General features: G+C 39.7%; 5 protein-coding genes across 12 annotated transcripts in view; 3 read left to right on the plus strand and 2 right to left on the minus strand.

The window, feature by feature from the left end:
• The first annotated feature begins 11 nt into the window (after window positions 1-11).
• On the plus strand, window positions 12-1,768 carry rnaseh2c (ribonuclease H2, subunit C). Its single transcript, XM_055159151.1, has 5 exons — window positions 12-122; window positions 252-411; window positions 1,232-1,344; window positions 1,426-1,545; window positions 1,626-1,768. The coding sequence occupies exons 1-5, from the start codon at window positions 21-23 to the stop codon at window positions 1,644-1,646; spliced, it is 516 nt and encodes a 171-aa protein (XP_055015126.1). The 5' UTR covers window positions 12-20; the 3' UTR covers window positions 1,647-1,768.
• On the minus strand, window positions 119-4,269 carry zbtb3 (zinc finger and BTB domain containing 3). Of its 3 annotated transcripts, XM_055159142.1 has the most exons (4): window positions 4,170-4,269; window positions 3,358-3,820; window positions 3,030-3,279; window positions 119-2,954 (listed from the first exon to the last, which is right to left on the minus strand). In XM_055159142.1, exons 2-4 carry the CDS (start codon window positions 3,815-3,817, stop codon window positions 1,970-1,972), a joined length of 1,695 nt encoding a protein of 564 aa, XP_055015117.1. In that variant the 5' UTR covers window positions 3,818-3,820; window positions 4,170-4,269; the 3' UTR covers window positions 119-1,969. The 3 variants fall into 3 exon arrangements, with proteins under 3 accessions (XP_055015117.1, XP_020779119.2, XP_055015116.1); XM_020923460.2 differs by having other exon boundaries at window positions 3,030-3,820; XM_055159141.1 differs by having other exon boundaries at window positions 3,030-3,820; window positions 4,155-4,219.
• Window positions 4,270-4,295: 26 nt separating this feature from the next.
• trpt1 (tRNA phosphotransferase 1) lies at window positions 4,296-8,327 on the plus strand. Of its 5 annotated transcripts, XM_055159149.1 has the most exons (8): window positions 4,296-4,669; window positions 4,788-6,525; window positions 7,032-7,113; window positions 7,188-7,357; window positions 7,453-7,630; window positions 7,713-7,769; window positions 7,848-7,958; window positions 8,038-8,327. In XM_055159149.1, the coding sequence occupies exons 3-8, from the start codon at window positions 7,092-7,094 to the stop codon at window positions 8,058-8,060; spliced, it is 561 nt and encodes a 186-aa protein (XP_055015124.1). In that variant the 5' UTR covers window positions 4,296-4,669; window positions 4,788-6,525; window positions 7,032-7,091; the 3' UTR covers window positions 8,061-8,327. The 5 variants fall into 5 exon arrangements, with proteins under 5 accessions (XP_055015124.1, XP_055015123.1, XP_020779022.1 ...); XM_055159148.1 differs by lacking the exon at window positions 4,788-6,525; XM_020923363.2 differs by lacking the exon at window positions 4,788-6,525 and having other exon boundaries at window positions 4,303-4,442.
• On the minus strand, window positions 8,213-13,232 carry fermt3b (FERM domain containing kindlin 3b). Its single transcript, XM_020923362.2, has 15 exons — window positions 13,030-13,232; window positions 12,494-12,618; window positions 11,851-12,084; window positions 11,349-11,465; window positions 11,074-11,242; window positions 10,589-10,691; window positions 10,390-10,497; window positions 10,176-10,310; window positions 9,855-9,901; window positions 9,653-9,777; window positions 9,397-9,503; window positions 9,099-9,320; window positions 8,884-9,008; window positions 8,665-8,806; window positions 8,213-8,572 (listed from the first exon to the last, which is right to left on the minus strand). The coding sequence occupies exons 2-15, from the start codon at window positions 12,615-12,617 to the stop codon at window positions 8,393-8,395; spliced, it is 1,938 nt and encodes a 645-aa protein (XP_020779021.1). The 5' UTR covers window position 12,618; window positions 13,030-13,232; the 3' UTR covers window positions 8,213-8,392.
• Window positions 13,233-14,218: 986 nt separating this feature from the next.
• Window positions 14,219-17,364, plus strand: part of macrod1 (mono-ADP ribosylhydrolase 1) — an 85,060-nt gene continuing 81,914 nt past the window's right edge. For both annotated transcript variants that reach the window (XM_055159143.1, XM_055159144.1), the window contains exons 1-3: window positions 14,219-14,727; window positions 15,106-15,198; window positions 15,281-15,385. In XM_055159143.1, coding sequence (XP_055015118.1) covers window positions 14,313-14,727; window positions 15,106-15,198; window positions 15,281-15,385 — 613 coding nt within the window. In that variant the 5' untranslated portion in view covers window positions 14,219-14,312. The remainder of the gene's footprint in view (window positions 14,728-15,105; window positions 15,199-15,280; window positions 15,386-17,364) is intronic.

The following is a 17,364-nucleotide window of genomic DNA, read 5'->3' on the forward strand; positions in this document are numbered from 1 at the left end:
TTACCAAAAACACCCGCCAAATGACCTATAGAGTAAAAGAAGACACATTGGACGAATCAGAAATCACTAACAAGCTTTACCCGGAAATATTTTATAACAGAAAAAACAGACAAGGATATAAGGTAAAAGAGAGTTTCCCAGTATAATTTTCATATAAAATGTTAAACGATCAGTCTGTTTATTTATATCGTTTAAACATATTCTGTTTTCAGTATTGTTCTGCTGAACAGTAATATACATTTGTGCGGCAGAGTGCAATGTCCTGTAACAGCAGCGTGATCCGCTTTCAGCTGCCACAGGCTGCACAGGCACCGCGCACCCCGGTCCATCTAATGCCTTGTGAGATCGAGCACAATGGACCTGCACAGATCACGGAGTACTTCTCTGCCACTGTAAAGGACTGCAAACATGGTATGGCGTGTACAATAGATGCATGCCCCTTGTTAACCGCTGACAGACAGATGTGGGTGACCAAAGTAACGTTACTTCAAAGGATAATTACTCTAGTAACATCCCTAAGAAATTACTTGAGTAAGAGTAAAAGGGTATCTGGGAAAAGTACTACTCGTGTAAGAGTAATTGTGTAAGTAGGCCAACTGTCTGGATCTAATATAAGATTATATATCTAATGTAAGATGATGTAACTTTTCTGGTAGCGGATCCTACTTTTCTTTATGGAGATGTTATTGCTTTGTATGGAATTATCCACACTATGGCATTAAATAGCTCTACCTTACATTTCTTCAGTTACAGGTGGTTTTATAGCTCAAAAATGGAGACAAAACAGTTCTGAGCGGGGTCGCCTCACCACAGACCAGACCTGCAAGTTGGTCTGGTTTGGTTTCTGTGATGATAGAAACATTTTAAACCATACTGTGAAACATTCCAGACAAAGCAATAACATCTCCATGGAGAAAAGCATTTGACAGACCCCTTACCAGATAAATTACACAATGGACCTTTAAATAATGCGCAATATGAAAACATGAAACATTACAGTTTGAAGAGCACAGTAGTAGTAACACAAGTTTTACTCAAGACAACCATTACTAGTTCAAACAAAATAATCAACAAAAAATATCAAGTAGGACTAAGCAAGTAAGTATGTAGTCCAAAAACTACTCAAAAAAGTACAATTTCCTTAAAAAGTAACTCAAGTAAATGTAACTGTGTACTACCCACCTCTGATGACATAATGTTTTGCTTTTTTTATTTTATTTTTATTTCATAGAGCAGACAGTGTCCTTTAGGGGCCGGGGGCTCAAGGGACAAGAGGTCAACTGTCCACAAGGCTACACTGGTCTTGTATTAAAAGAAGTCAACAGGCCAGGTTCAGAGGAAGAGGTAAAGCTGTGTTTATATGTGATATGGATTTATTCACACCACAAAATCATATGTTTGTTTGTATGTGTGTGTGTTTTTTAGGACAGAACAGTTCGCGTTACCTCTGTATTTGACAAGCTGACATATTGGAATCTAGAAACCCCTCCCAGCGCAGATGACACAATTGTGATGGCAATGGACTGGCCTGAGTTAGCTGAGGCAGTAAGTGTAGAAGTTACAAAAGGCAATTTTACAAAATTAGTTAATACTAATCAAATAACCTGTACTTTGTCTGATTACAGATACATGGACCAGTGGGTTGATTTAAAAAAAAAAAAAAAAAGTCTAGACGTATGGGGAGCACTAAAGGGTCATTGTGATAAAACTTTTTTCTTTTTTTTTTTTCTGGTAATACCTAAAAATATTAATGTAGAAAAATTAAATCAATAAATCTGTATAAAACTGATCAGAGCATTTTGGCCAGTCATAACCTTGAGCTTAAGCTTTTAACAATTTTAAAAACATTTTTGCTTCCCATAAGTTAAAATCATAGTATTACGTTGTGTGAGTTTAATGTTATATTATGAGGAATCATAATGTAGTGCCTGCCTACTAATATTTGTCCAGATAGATAAAAAAAATAGTGCTAGCTTACAGGTGGAGGTGGTGGAGGTGGTGGAGGTGGTGGAGGAGGTTGGAGGGTATGTGTTTCCATATAAGTTGCGTCAGCTTTACTGCGCTTGGCCGGCAGCGTGTGGTCGTGGGTTTTGCGTATGTGTCTGTACAAATCACCAGACTGTGTGTAACTCCGGTAGCAGTAACGACACTCAAAAGGGCGCTCACGGGTATGTACAATAGCATGACGCCTAAGTGTATATGAGCAAGAGAATGTCTTTCCACAGACATTACACGTTGGAACATCCTCGACAAAGTTTCCCATAGAGTCTTGAAATTCCTGGAAATAGACTGTACTTTCAGATTGTGCTGTAGAGGAAGCAGTGCCACCTTGAGAAGATGGACCAGCATCAGATGGGGAGAGGGGGAATGAATAGTCTGGAAGCTGGAAGTGAGCATCAGAGCTATATTGAGATCTCAGCCCCTCTTGTTGACTGTCTCCTTCAAAGTCATCCTCCACTTCCATCAGAACCTCTCGCGCTTCCTCTTTCTCCTCTTCTTGCTCTTCATCAGAAATAACAATGGCTTCGACTTTTATATTTACATTTTCACCAGCTATGCTTGGTTCCATATTTGTGGCCTTTCTAGGTAATACAGCTTCATAATCCCCTTGATGCCCAGTCAGATGTTTTGATGCAGTATCATTGTGAATTTCTGAGCTTGGGTGTTCTAACATTATACTCTGAATTTGAAGTGTTTGCTGCAGCTGTGAGGGTGCTGTGTTTTTACAATGTGAGGAAACTGTCTGAATTAACATTGATATCTGCTCGCCTGCCCAAGATTCACCTCTGTCGCTTGTCTCTGAGTGTTTCCTTAATATTTCATACTCCTGGATTGGTCTAGTGGCATGGGGCCCGGGTGACAGGTCTGATCCGGGAAGCCAAACTACTGAACATCCAGGAACCTTAGCAGATGGAATCAATGATGACGAGGACGGCTGTTGGTTAGTGCTGTGGCTAGAAAAGACCAAAAAAAAAAAAACATAAAACATTGGACAGAAAAACTTGCTTAACTTAGAACCAAAATAGTACCTTTGTGCCTCTGTGGTGCTGCATGGGCTGCTTAGTCCTGCTCCTTCACCCACAGATCCCTCCTGAGACTGACTCTCTGAGGCAGAGGCATGTGGGGCCAAAAGATGGTTGTTGGGAGGGCCATGCGAGATGCCCATGCCTGGTTGGGTGGTATCAGCAAGATTAGGGCTCTGGGAATGGTCAACTTGTCCTTCACATGTCCTCTCTGCACGTCTGTGCTCTATCTTAACGTGATCCTGCTGGTTTTTGTCTATTGGAAGCAAAACATGTGAATGAGGTGTTGTAACATTGACAGAGTTTAGCTTTAGTCCATGAGAGCTGTTCTCACCCTCTTCTCTTCCCATCACTAGGGCCTTAACACCAGAGCTTTCTTCAGGGCGAGTGCTATCTGCCTCTGCCACAGGGCCACGTCTTTGTAGTCTTTTCTTGCACACTCTCACCACTTCATTCATGTGAAGAAAACTGGCAGCTGCCAGTATATCCTCAACAGGAGGGGACTCTTCCACCTTTAATACACCTTCATAAACAAAGTCCAAGAGTAAACTAAAAGCAGGGGCTGTAACAATGTCACTATCAAGAGTAACAGAGCCGCTGGTGCCATTTTCACTGTTGCTTCCTGGAGAGTCTGAGTAGAACATGTGAAAGAAAGGGGAACAGGAGGCTAGCACAGCACGGTGAGCAACAAAGCTGGAGTTTCCAACCAAAACAGTGCAGTCACACAGGAACCCACGCTGGCGCTGGCAACGCAGAGCTGACAGCAGCTGCTGAGAATGTTGGGGAAACTCCATGACCTGAACAACATAAAATAAGAATTTGAAGTAACTGTACAGTTCATTCATTCTAATGGTTCATACCTCCTTATACCACATCAGCACATAAACAATGTTATGCCCCCATTCCCATTAAACACAGGTCTAATTATTGTGATGTTTTTTTTTTCTTTATCTGTTTGAGAAAATTAGTTGTATTACGCAGGTAAACAATGAATGGATAACTAGCAGCCTTTTGGATAATTCAGAGGCAAAAATCAGTAGCGTCGTAACACATGATTAATATGTTATACGTATAAAGCACCGATTTGATTTTACTATCAGTAGATTAAAGCAAAATGATCAGAATACACACATTTATAATTCTTACCCACGGTTGTGTGCTACATGGAGCTATCAGCGGATGTTTTGATTTTCTTCTGCGGACGCTGAGGCTATAGCCTGCTACAGCGCCACCAACCAACACAACGAAGGCAAACGGCTAACGTGTCTAATGTGTTAACCATGGAGCTGGAGTAAACTGCTCCTATATTTTTATCTTATAGGCCAGTTTAACAACAATTTACAGTATTCTAGGCAAATCGACAACTTTTAAATGAGTAGTGACAGAAGAAAGGGAAGGAGGAGTAAACCACGTGGGGAAGTAAGAAAGTCTGTTGCCTATTTTGAGAAATCAGACAGCACGGTAGTAGTTTGCTGTAAAAAGAAGATTGAATATCTACTGATCACAATTGATACTTTGTCGCCGATGTCATCAACATTTCCTGGGGGTGTGATGTGTGTGTGAATCTAAGATCTGATGAGGATAATCTGAATTTAGTTTTAACACAATTTGACCATAAAGAACTGACTTGGCTGGCACAACAACAGGTGGGTCACTCTCACCTTTTTGTTCAAAATCAAACACCTCAACAGGACCATAAGCGCTCGTATTGATCACAGGCTCCTGAAAATGTCCTCTTTAAAGCCATTTTGTATTTTGTCTTAGGCCTCAGTCCATCTTAAACTTTTTCGACAGTGTTTGCGAATGTGTGCATTGTGTCTCCACTGCTGAAGAGCTTACCAAAGAGATGGCTGTAGAACAACTCCAGCATGATGTCATTGCAAAGTATCAATTAAATCAGGAGGGGGGTAGTTACATGTACACGCAGTTACATTTACTCGACCACAGTTTGCATAAAATGTTACTTGAGATATTTTTTCTTCTTCTTAAATACATTTTACAGTGGGACATACAACTAACTAGGCTACTTCAATACAAGATTTGGTTAAGTTTGTACAGTCCCTGACAAAAGTCTTGTCACTTATCCATTTTGTAGAAACAAAAGCTTATAACCTGACTTTAAATTAAGCGATTCGTTTTAGAAATGTCTCATATGAAAGCTAAAACCCATCCCAAATTATGCTCAGTATACTAAAATAAATTTGCTTCACTAAAGAAAGATTGATCAATGAACACAGAAAGGTCAGATTTTGGCAAGACAAAACTTTTGTCGCCTACAGAAAATTGAACAAATAATTTACTTCAAATACAAAAATATGTTGCATAACGTCAGTGAATTAAGTAGTGGTGCTGGGAGATCCATATTTAATATCTTTTATGACTTCCATGAGCTTGAAGGACTGCATCCATATGGTTCAACAATGATTCATACAATTTGTTGATGAAGTCATCAGGAATAGCAAAGAAAGCAGTCTTACATGCCTCCCAGAGTTCATCAAGATTCTTTGGTTTTGCCTTCCATGCTTCCTCTTTCATTCTACCCCAGACATGCTCAATGGTGTTCATGTCTGGTGACTGGGCTGGCCAGTCCTGGAGCACCTTGATCTCCTTCGCCTTGAGAAACTTTGATGTAGAGATAGAAGTATGCGATGGAGCACCATCCTGCTGCAAAATTTGACCCCTTTTATGGTTGGGAATGTAAGAGGTAGCTAATACTTCTTGATATTTTAGGCTATTGATATTGCCTTCCACACTGCAAATGTCTCACACACCCCCATACTGGATGTAACCCCAGACCATGATTTTTCCACCACCAAATTTAACTGTTTTCTGGGTGAATCTTGGATCCATGCGGGCTCCAGTAGGTCTCCTGCAATATTTGCGGCAGCTGTGATGTAAATCAACAGAGGATTCATCTGAGAAATCCACCTTCTGCCACTTTTCCAGTGTCCATCCTTTTAGCAGGCTGTGGGCCTTGGCAAATGCCACACGGTTTTTTAATTGCCTTTTGTTTAGTGCTGGTTTCTGTGCACTGATTCAACCATGGAGGCCATTTCGAGACAGAATTCTACAAACTGTTCTGGTTGACACAGGGACTTGAGGTGACCAGGCCTGGTGGAGTCTGCTGCAGTGGAAAAGGGGCTGGCCTTGGATTTTCGAATCAACAAACGGTCCTCCCGAGCAGTTGTCTTGCGGGGTCTGCCAGACTTGGGCTTGTCAAAAACATCTCCAGTCATTTCAGATCTTTTTCTTATTCTTTGTACTTGACGCTGAGACACATTGAAGGTGTCAGCCAGCTCAGCAGTGGATCTGGTCTTCAGCCTCTTGATAATTAACGCTTTGGTCTCAGGGTGGATCTTAGGCATGTTGTCAGAGGTCAAGTTGCACTTGATGTGAAGGTCTGGTGTGCTGGGGTTCTTTTTATACACAAACACTAACTGATTGATCAGTAACTGATCACAGGTGAGGCTGTAATCTAGGATTGGGTGCATCATATGACAAGGTGACAAGACTTTTGTCTTTTGAGCATAATTTGGGAGGGTTTTAGCTTTCATATGACACATTTCTAAAACCAATCGATTAATTTAAAGTCAGGTTATAAGCTTTTGTTTCTACAAAATGGATAAGCGACAAGACTTTTGTCAGGGACTGTAAGTGACACAATCTATGAAATGAAATGATGAACAATTTGTATTAATTACACTGCAAATTCTGATTTTACCTTCTAATTTTTCTTTTTTGTATTCTGTGAAGATATCAGATGTCTCTTATTTCATGTTTTGTCCTTTCAGTTACGTTAACTATAAATTAATCACATTTTGTGTATTGATAAGTAAACACTTAACAGTAATTTATTGGATCATTACTTTGCACTACTAGTTAATATTATTTTGAAGTAACATTTTTGTGATCAGAGGTGGGTAGAGTATCCAAATCAATTCCATTGTTTTGGTCACTTAATTTTATATTTGGATCAATTATTCTACAATTTTTCTACTATTTATTTAGGACAGAGATGTGCAACTTTCCAAATCTTTATCATATGTTCTTCGTCATGGAGCCTATCAGATGGGGTTTCAAATGAGTAAAGGTAAAGTTTGCAAGGACACAGATTCAAAGTAGTATTTGAGTGTCAATGTTACTGAGTGTTATGTTCTTTTTCAGATGGATTCCTGTATGTGGAGGATCTTCTGGCTCACCCTCAGTTTCGCTCCTGGTGTTTGGATGATGTGAAAAGAGTTGTAGAGTCAAATGATAAGCAACGATTCAAACTGCAGCCACATGCAGATAACGGGCGCTTGCAAATCCGCGCTAATCAAGGCCATTCTTTGCAGGTACTATATAACTCCCATATACTTGAAATATACTTCAAATAATTGGTGTTTTGAACTAATTTTGGAACTAAAATTACTTTTACTGGTGTGTTTAGGTGAAAGATCTTGAGCTCAAGCCTGTTCTGGCTGGTTCCCCAGACTGTCCTCCTGAGGCTGTCCATGGTTCTTTTCTCAGAAACTGGACCGCTATACAGCAACATGGTCTCAGCAGGATGAAGAGGACTCATATTCATCTGGCACCAGGTCTTCCAGGAGAGGAGGGTGTTATTAGCGGCAAGTGTGGAATGTACTGCTTTAAAACCTTATTCAACACATGAAAGCTCAAACATTTAACTGTGCTAATATTCCTCTTCAGGTATGAGAAAAGACTGTGACTTGGCTATTTTCATTGATGTCACTAAAGCTCTGTCTGGTAAATGACTCTGCGTCAGATACAAGATCCTCCAACCTGCAGATCCTCTCTCATGCATGTCCTTTTTACCTGTTGCAGATGGTATTCAGTTCTTTTGGTCAGATAATGGCGTGTTGTTAACACCTGGGGACACGGAGGGAAAACTTCTACCTAAATACTTCAGTTGTGCTTTAAGGCTGAAGCCTACAAGTAAAAGGATATTTGTGAAATTGTAATAAATTGTAACATATTTTTACCAATTTACTAAAAATCATCTTGTTTTTTTTAGGGGCCATGCTTCCATTACATTAAACTGAGCTGACTAATAACTATTGTCTGTGCAAACTGGTTGTACTTCCCAAAAGTGCTGTGTGCGAGGCAAGATAATTGACTGGAAATGTCCTCTTTAAAAATGCCTGATACTGCCTAGCATTATCTTACAGGAACCATGAAATGAACAGTGAGACATTTTACTATTTTAATTCATATGCACCGTATGTTCATGTTTACAGTTTAATAACAAACACACACAATATCATATACTTGCACAATAGTAATAATAAACGAATGGAAAGTTAAGTCTTTTGTGTCCTTTGATATGTTACTTTGTTATAATTTGCCACTGAGTTATTGGAAACCTACATCTAGAGGGCTTCATGGCCCCCGGTCAATTTATGGAAGAGCTCTTCATTCAGCGTGTCACTCTTCTCACGACTGCGTGTTGACATGAAGATATAACCCCCAATAAACTCATGAACAATTTTGCAGTCTGCAGTAACACAACTGAATGCAATGTTAACGTTCCCCTCGAATTCAATAGCCATCTACAAGAATTAAAAAAACAGGAAAACATGATGCCATTAAAGGTGGAACAAAATACAAAAAAACAACAAAAAACAAACAATTTTCTGTTTACCTGCTTAATATCCCAGTTTACATTCCACTGCTTCATGTTGTTGTAGCGCCAAGTCTTGACCACATCTCCAACTCCCAGGTCTATCCTTATCAGTTTGTTGGGTGCAATCCCCAAAACTTCATCTTTTCTGCTACCCTTGAACCTAATCAGTGACAAGCTAAATATTTAATTATGATGTTAAGAAGCAGAAAACAAAAATGTAATCTAAACAGTGTATACCTGACAACAACATATGAAAGGCCAAAATCTGGAAGGGACTGCCATATTTGCAGGAAGCGCATTACTGCATCAGTCAGTGTGAGAAGAGACACATTTTGATATGCATCAAGGATTCGAGGGGTGAGCTATGTGGAGGTTTAGGATAAAAGATGATGTAAATGTGAAAACAATTTAAGAGTTACAAAAAAGTTATTTTGAGCATCTGTTACCTTTACCTGTTTTGCTTTATATTTCTTATGGTAACGTGGGGAGACCAAGCTATATGTGTTGATGCTTTCATCGGCAGCAGGCGTTTTGCCATGGGAGCCAGAGTTGGTTTTTTGCATTGCCAGAAATGAGCAGATGCTTTGGATTTCACTCTGATAACTGCTGTCAGCCAAACTCTTCCCTTTGGAGGCAAGTCGACATGCAGCCATCCACTGTGCGTACTGCTGCTCCTACAGAGAGTTAAAAGAGCTTTTAAGTAAAGAATAAATCTACAGTGGACATTACTGAAGTACATGTGGACAGTACATCTTCACAGCGCAGGTAGACCTCATTCATGCCCTCTGGTGAAGGGATCAAGAGACGGATAAGGAACTTGTTAGCTGCAACATTTACATCTGGAGCTACTTCACATCCTTCAGAATAAACAAGTACATTTTATTGATATGTGACATTTATTACTTATTGCAGTCATTTATAATTTATTTCTTTCAATGAAACTGAACAAAGAAAGCACGCAGGAAAATGTTTTAGTGGAAGCGAAAATATACCAAAAATATCATACCTTTGAGATTGATCTGTTGAATAGGTTCCCCAAAGCATTCTTCTTTACTTTTGAAATAAGAAATTGATGTATCCTTGAATTTAACCCAGTACAGCTTATATCCCTTAAGCGTCAGTCTTTTGGGTCTGCAATGTCAAAATGTGTTTTTAGTGATCAAACTATGTGGAATAATTATAAAAGTTTAGGTATCCATTTCTCTAACCTGAATATTTTTAGATAATCGTTTAATTCAGGTGCTGTCATATTGTCCTGAAAAAAATAGAGAATCTTTATTTTATGGCACAATGGATAATTCCTTTTGCAAGAGTACAAGATCAGCAGTTCCATTATTCAATAGGATAAATAACAGTTAACTTAAATCTAACCATTTAACTACAGTATTAGGATACAAAAAGGAATAATGATGACAAAATACAACACTGTACAAGTAGTAGTACGAACATGTTAACACTATTATGCTGAGCTACTGCTATGCTACTGCATAATAAAATATAAACAGAAAATGTATATATGTATTTCAGACCAGCATCTCAGAAGCAGAGCTGCTCTCTCCCTCTAATTTGACTTCCAGCGACTGTAGAGCTGAATCCAGATCGTCCATGGCAGCTGCAGAGGCCAGCAGCTGTGGCTCTGACTGAGCAACTTTACTGATGTGATACTACGACAAGGAGAGTAATAGAGTAAGTGCCAGTGGTGACATTTAAGAAGGAATATCAAACTAAGAGAAGTCATTGTACTTGTAGAGCACCAAACAACATCATCTCCTCCTCTGTGCAGTCAATGTCCTCCAGCAGGATGGCCCACCGAGCTTGCTCATACAGCTGTGTTAAGCGAACCACATCATACTGCAAAATAAATAACAATGAAAGTCTATGATCGTAAAATAGGATAATATTGGTATTGGAGCATAATTCCAGTATCAGTTCAATACAATACCTTGGGCTCAATATCATAAAAAGAATAGTATTTAAAGCGAAGCCAAAGTCGATCATTTTCTTGTATCCCTTGCTGCAGAAGACTACGAGAGGAGTCAAGCCACCTACAACAGACCCAGTATTAAGTCATATAGTATACAGTATATTATAGAGCTAGACTGATAAATTGGTTTGACAATAGACTTACAATTTTTAACGCATTTGCTATCAGCTTTCAATCTCCAGCAGAGGCTGGTATTTTGTGTAGGTAGACCTGATGTTTTATGTACACATAAAGTATCTATTTGAATAAGTTAATGCAAAAAGATGCACATAGGTTTGTGGTAAAAATGTGTAGTGCATGAGTTTGTAGTAAATTTAAATTAAAGAATTTGGGGAAAATCAAAATCCTTTTCTCTGGATTCCAAACAACTGATATTAGCAATGACCATGAAAAAATTTGTATTGGCCGATTTCTAATTTACTATAACATGTGGAAGAACCAACCTGCCATTGATGTGGGCCTTATCGACTACGCTAGCCGGGCGATACTGCTTGGCCACCACCTCAGGAGCTGGAGGAGGCTGAGTCATTGATAGCATCTTGTAAACAGCCTCCATGTCTGCCGAGTCGGCAAAATGAGCTGGCATACCATTATACATACATGGCCGAGATGCTGTAAGTTCATCAAAGTTAGATACAGTTAATTTTCTTAAATGTGTATTAGCACGTAGTAAATAGTAAAATAATCCAAATTCATAATAAAGTAGGCTGCTGCATACCTGAACTGAGTGGGACCATAGTGATGTCATAAAGCTCTTCTGACATATCTTTTTCTTTTTTTTTCCTTTTCTCTTCGATTGGACGCAGCAATGAGAGCTCCTCTGGATGCCGGATATCTTTTCAGATGGACAAAATGAGTCACAGGTTATGTTTCTAAAATTATGATTTACAATATTAGGGCATGTCTCATGCTTTTGTCATTGTGTGTTACACAACTGTCGATAGGGACAAGGGACAATGGTGAATTAAAGTTTCCTTATCTCTTTGAATTATATTGTCTTGTATTTTTATCTAGAAAAGACAAAAGTCATTTACACAAATATCTCAGTTGTGTGTTTGCAAAACTGTTCACTTTAAAGTGTGCCAAGCTCCATTTGGTTAGACATGGTTAAGACATGCCATAATTAGACTAAATAAAAGTACAAAGCAGATGGAGAATGTGGACGCTGCAGTGTGACTGGCTAAGTTACAGCCATGTCTTAATGCGCAGAAAAGACTTACTAAGCATTCTACAGATGCCAGTGACAGTTTGGAAGACCGGACTGGAGAAGGATGCCAATAGCCGTATAGTTTTGCCGTTGGGCAGGCCCAGCTTTAGAGGTTTGTGTTGGGGCATGAAGACCAATCGGGCGTCAGCGTGGATCCCATACTTCTCCAGGGCCCAGGCTGTCCGCAGCAGCCACTTCTGCTTCTGCTCCCACCAAAGTGCATGGTCTGACCAGTCCTGTTGGATCTCTGCAAACAACAAATATATACATTACACCACAAAAAAAATTTCATGTTAATAAGTAACCATTTTCTGAAAATGCCTGTATAAATGATTGACAATTTAACTTTTATTATAGTGCATCACATATATGATCTAAATAAGAGCTGTTAAATACAGTAACGGTGTTAATAATAGCAATGATGTTTCCAGAATCCCACTACCTGTTGGTAAAGAAAAAATAGAAACACATTAATATAGGTCCATGCCTATGTCAGCCTGTGAGATTTCAGGGCAAATGTGATACAGTAAACTGCCATTTTAACTAATCTTTTCATACAATAACTCAATAGTAGACAGTGAACAAATTATGTCCTTGGTGAAAAATTATTGTCAATATATTGTAAAGGAGCAAACGTTCTGCAAACACAGACTCACGTGTCTTTTCAACTAGCTTGAGAATGACCCCACCAACATGTAGGTCAGAGGTCACACTGAGAGTGACAGGGGGAGCATCTGCACCCAAGTCCTCCACTGTGACTGACAGGTCCCACACCGCCATCCTGAAACATGAAGAACCACATTATGACTAATTTGACACCTCCAGAAATAATGTTGCTTGTAATGTGAAAGTGTCTACCACATTTTGGGGAGAACTGTCCAGTCTGATAGACACTCCCGATTACTGTCAGAAATACACTCTTCCTCTTTCTGACCAACTATAGCTCAACAACGCCCTTGCATTTTTTTTTTTTTTTTTTTTTTTGCTTATAGCTCTGAATTTGTAAAAACTTTAAACTGATGGATTCTAAAATATTGTGGTTCAGTGAGTATAGATCTGGTCTATATAGAATTAAATAGTAAAATAGTAACATAATACAAAAATACACTGAACAGACATGAGGTTGTAGCATACACATGCTGTGCCTGTGCCTCTACATGTGTCCTCCTTTCACCCATGCTCTTATACTCACACTCTTTTTGTCGATTGTCCACCTTGTGAGCAGTTACCAAGGATCACAGTCAGAGTCTTTAAAGAACTTCTTCAGTGTTTTTGGTGTATTTTAAAGGTTGTTGTACCTCCCTGGAAGCTGGTTGTGGTCTGCGAGTTGCTTGTGTCAGTTTGGTCACAAAGACTTGTTCCTTTTTTGGTGTTTGTCAGTTTCCGCCAGGCGGAAATGTGTCAAGTTCTCAACTTTTGACTGACAGTGCATGGGTGATGCTGATAGTTGTACATTGTAGTGGCATATCTGTTGCATGCACAATTATGTCACAGTATGTAATGTTGCAATGTATTTATACTGTAACACAGTGAGAGAGAAATGACAATAATAAAGAGAGAGGGAGAGAGAAAGCAGCACAGGGCAGACACAGAACAATTTACATGACTACAGACTAGTCATACACATACCTTACTGGTATATATGATTAAGACCAATATGCTGAAATTTTCAAATTCAGTTCTACTATAGCCTCTATAACTAGGTCTATTTGCTCACTGCCTCATCTAAGATTGAATAGGATGCTTTAGGCATTGGGGTTATATCTTACCCCTATGAGAAACGAAGTCTACTATCCAGCCATTGTATTGGTAGTTTATAGATACTAGAATGTGATACTGCCAAACTTCCAGATGGAATTCCAGATTTTGTTTACACCTGAGACTACACTTACCACAAAAATATACATTTCAACAATATTCATTTTATTAGCCCGCCATCTGTATTATTTTTTGTATTATTGATTTATAGAATGTGGTGTGCTGATACAATACCCCAACTGATGTATTATTAAAATGCATCTAGGCCTATATTTCATCATAACACTACAGCCGAGACTTGATGTAAATTAAAATAGCCAATATTTCATAATAGCCTATAGGCTATTATTTTATAATGAATTAAGCTCCGCGCTACATGTTGCTCTCTCCAGATTTCCCGCGGTCACTGAACTAAACCCCATGAGTCTATCCCATCTGATGTAATGTGGGTATCTCTCGTAGACTTATATCTCTACACTTTATACTGAACGAATTAAACAATGTATGCGATCTTGGTTAAATATGGGCCAACATTAGATGTCAGTAGGCAGGCTACACGTTATTTTAAGTTGGTGTTTTAAGAGCTCCCCTTCAACATCAAATGGTACAATCCACCAAAACAAACATGGCACACCACTAGCACCCGTCACTTGTCTATAAAAAGAAAGCGAAACCTTTCTACTGTGACTACACCATTTGCGTATCTCCAGCAAAGGCATGGCTCTGAAGATTGCCTCTCTAGTGTCATATAGCAGCTCTCTCCGCTGCGCTGCTGGGTCTCCGCTCCGGGCTTGGGCTGCCTCCAGAACCGGTGTCAAGTTCATGCACAGTTTAACTTCGGGAGCCTCCTGTCAGCTCAGAGGAAATCCAGCACCACGTCCCATCTGCTGCTCTTTATATCGAGAGTCTGCGCCGAAGTTTTCTACAACACCTGCCTTTTGGAAGTCAAGCCAGACAGGAGGGCTCTCATCGCCCCGCGGCAGGGGGCACTGGCTGGGCACAGTTGCCCTTGGCACTGCTCTGGGAGTCAGCTCTGCAGCTCTGATCCAGTCACTCCACACAGGGACGTTTGCTGCCATGCCCCTGAAAGTTAACTTGAACTCTGCTGAAGGGGATTGGAAAGAAACCAAGGGTGAGAGACAACAAAATAAGCCTAAAAAACGAAAAATTTACTACATTTAAAAATTAATCACAGATATTTATGACACTAACATTAACTTCCACAAAAGAAAGATTTAATTCTGTCAACTGGACAAAACGTTTCTTCAGTTCTGGTCAGATTGCTGGTGGACACTACCTCATATTTGCCTGAAGGAAGGATGATATAAGACAAGGTCCACCAGCGATCTGACCAGAACTGGACGATTGAGGGATTACACAAACAACGTGTGGAATATTTTTTTCTTTGTCTTATCCAGTATGCAGAATTGAATAACATTTTCTCATTGTTGATAGTGAATCAAAATCATTCAAGCATTTAACATCTTTCAGTGCTTTTCTTCTTTTCCAGATTTCCTGCTGTCATTGAAGGATAAACGTCCATATTATCGGACCTCCAAGTTTGTGCCGCTGGAGGACATCCCATTGTGGACTCCTTCTGGAGGTCAGTTGTTATCAGTACAGTGACCAAACCATTAGCATGGCTAAAGACAACTCACACTAAATGTGTATATTTGTCCTTACAGGTGCAGAGCAGAGTAAATACCCACGGAACCCAAAGTTAGATCAGAAAATTTCGGTTTTCAGTGGAGACATCACTGCTCTGGAGATTGATGCTGTTGTTAATGCAGGTAAATTCTACAGATAAATACATTTTGCATAATAATGGTACACATAGTTTTATTTGCCATTTTACAGTATTATAATAGATTAACTTTATAAGAGTAGAACAGAATAGATTAACTTTATAATTACACACAGTAAAACAGTTAGAAGGTTTATACTGAATGAGATACTAATTTTATTTGATCCTGAGGAAAAAGGCTGGTGTTTTAACTATGGATCGTCTTATACTACTTTTACAATACGAGCAATATGTTGCCTACTGTCTTTTCCTTTTTTACTTTTTTCACTTTCAGTTTTTAAATTGAAATGGTGTTTAGTTATAACTCACAAATTACACAATCACAAATTATTAAAATACTAAACCCCATTTTAGTTTCAACACTTCTATTATGGACATGAGTAACAGCGTCTATTGCCGCTAGATGGCGCCACTGACCTTCTAGTTGCAGGTGAGCTTCTCCCACAAGACTTTGGGGGCATTATATCATTTCCTGGGCAAGGATGATGCACCAGGGGAGTGTAAAGGAGGCCAGCACGTTTAAATGATGCCTGATGATGAGGCTTTAGCACAGAATGATAGATTTTCACTGGCAGCTGACTGTCAGTGTTGTACCTTTGCCAGATTGAATATGTAAATCAGTGCTTGGTTTTATGGCTTGGCTCCTTGTGGTTTGACTAGGCATACAATTACTCATGCATGTAAATATTCACAAGTAATTATGTGTGTGTACAGTAAATAATTGTAATTTATGTCCCTCAGTGGACCGGCTGTGAGTGAGTGTGTGTGTTTTACAAGGGTTTTTAGAGAGTCCCACAATGCAAAGTGGCATGATATTAACAAGAGCAAACGGCCAGTAAAGTGTCATTTAGCAGAGAGGACAAGGAAAGGTGAGGGAGGCGAGACGCGATTGGGATTCAGAACTGAGAAAACTGAGGGAAGCAGCAGTCTGGAGGAGAGAGGATGAAACATAGTGGAGCAGACACCGGCTAGTATTTAAATCTTCAACTGCATCGCCATGGCAACAGGCAGGTAAAGGGTACCACGGAGGGTTTTGGGCAGCTGAGTCCAATCATCGCTCTGTGACTGATTGGCTGCCCAGCTGACTGTCTCCATGGCCATTTTGTTGACCAAGAGCTTGACCTTTTCACTCTCTGACTAAGTGATTGACGCTTACAGTCAGTGAAGTCGTCAGAGAAATGGCCATAAAAGAAAGTGTGTGGTAAATACATTCTGAGAGAGAACAGTTTATCATTTATAGAGAAAATGTTCATGACCAGAATGTATGACATGCTAGGCGTTGGAGCACTATTTAGCCCCTGAGGCAGCAAGCATTCAGCTATGGCAACATTTGTGTTATACTGACTGTACGCTGGTAGGGATGGGAGGTTTTTAGTCTGTAAACAGCACTTGACTTGCACACAGTTGACTTGCAAACAAACTTACAAAAATTCCTTTTCATATACAGCAGATCAATGAGAGCAATTTGTTATGGTCTACAGTCACTGATTTGCATCCTTATCCACTATTGCATTGCAAAGAGGTTGGCTGAGTACTGTTTGTTGTTTGTGTCTCTCAATAAAGATTGGATTTACAGTAACTTCTATCCTCTTCTCCTCCTTTTTCGTCCCCTTCGCCTGCCTTCTACATTTTTACTGCCTCTGGCTCCTGCCCACTCCTATAAAACACTACAAACATAAAAACCCACAAGCACTTAAGAGCCGTCCCGGTGAGGAGGGGGGCTACGGAGGCGGAGGGCAGAACATCCTCCTCTTTACACCCCTCAATCACTCCGTCCGGAGCAGGGAGTGAGATGGAGGGGAGGAGAGATTGTCTCTGATGGGCTTGCTGATTAAGATGGATTGCACAATGAAATGTCGTTGGAATGATGAGTTCTTGGACCGTGTGTGTATGTGCGTGCAAATACTTCTTGGCGACCAACTTTGCATTAAAACGTTTTTCAAATTGATTAAATGTAAATTTGCT

Source organism: Boleophthalmus pectinirostris, unplaced genomic scaffold (genome assembly GCF_026225935.1).
Source record: "Boleophthalmus pectinirostris isolate CB_2022bp ecotype Guang Dong unplaced genomic scaffold, ASM2622593v1 HiC_scaffold_23, whole genome shotgun sequence".
Taxonomy (NCBI): domain Eukaryota; kingdom Metazoa; phylum Chordata; class Actinopteri; order Gobiiformes; family Gobiidae; genus Boleophthalmus; species Boleophthalmus pectinirostris.

Bases quoted from the DNA above. Each gene is read 5' to 3' on its own strand.
- rnaseh2c (XM_055159151.1), top strand. From the start codon at position 21: ATGACCTATAGAGTAAAAGAAGACACATTGGACGAATCAGAAATCACT. The intron at 412-1,231 runs GTATGGCGTGTA...TTTATTTCATAG, and splicing joins TGTAAAGGACTGCAAACATG to AGCAGACAGTGTCCTTTAGG. The intron at 1,546-1,625 runs GTAAGTGTAGAA...GTCTGATTACAG, and splicing joins GGCCTGAGTTAGCTGAGGCA to ATACATGGACCAGTGGGTTG.
- zbtb3 (XM_020923460.2), bottom strand. From the start codon at position 3,817: ATGGAGTTTCCCCAACATTCTCAGCAGCTGCTGTCAGCTCTGCGTTGC. The intron at 2,955-3,029 runs GTACTATTTTGG...GGTCTTTTCTAG, and splicing joins AGCACCACAGAGGCACAAAG to CCACAGCACTAACCAACAGC.
- trpt1 (XM_020923363.2), top strand. From the start codon at position 4,395: ATGAGTAGTGACAGAAGAAAGGGAAGGAGGAGTAAACCACGTGGGGAA. The intron at 7,631-7,712 runs GCAAGTGTGGAA...ATTCCTCTTCAG, and splicing joins AGAGGAGGGTGTTATTAGCG to GTATGAGAAAAGACTGTGAC. The intron at 7,770-7,847 runs GTAAATGACTCT...TACCTGTTGCAG, and splicing joins TGTCACTAAAGCTCTGTCTG to ATGGTATTCAGTTCTTTTGG.
- fermt3b (XM_020923362.2), bottom strand. From the start codon at position 12,617: ATGGCGGTGTGGGACCTGTCAGTCACAGTGGAGGACTTGGGTGCAGAT. The intron at 10,692-11,073 runs GTTGGTTCTTCC...GGTCTGTTGTAG, and splicing joins AAGGCCCACATCAATGGCAG to GTGGCTTGACTCCTCTCGTA. The intron at 9,902-10,175 runs GTCTGAAATACA...TATTTTTTTCAG, and splicing joins GCTCTGCTTCTGAGATGCTG to GACAATATGACAGCACCTGA.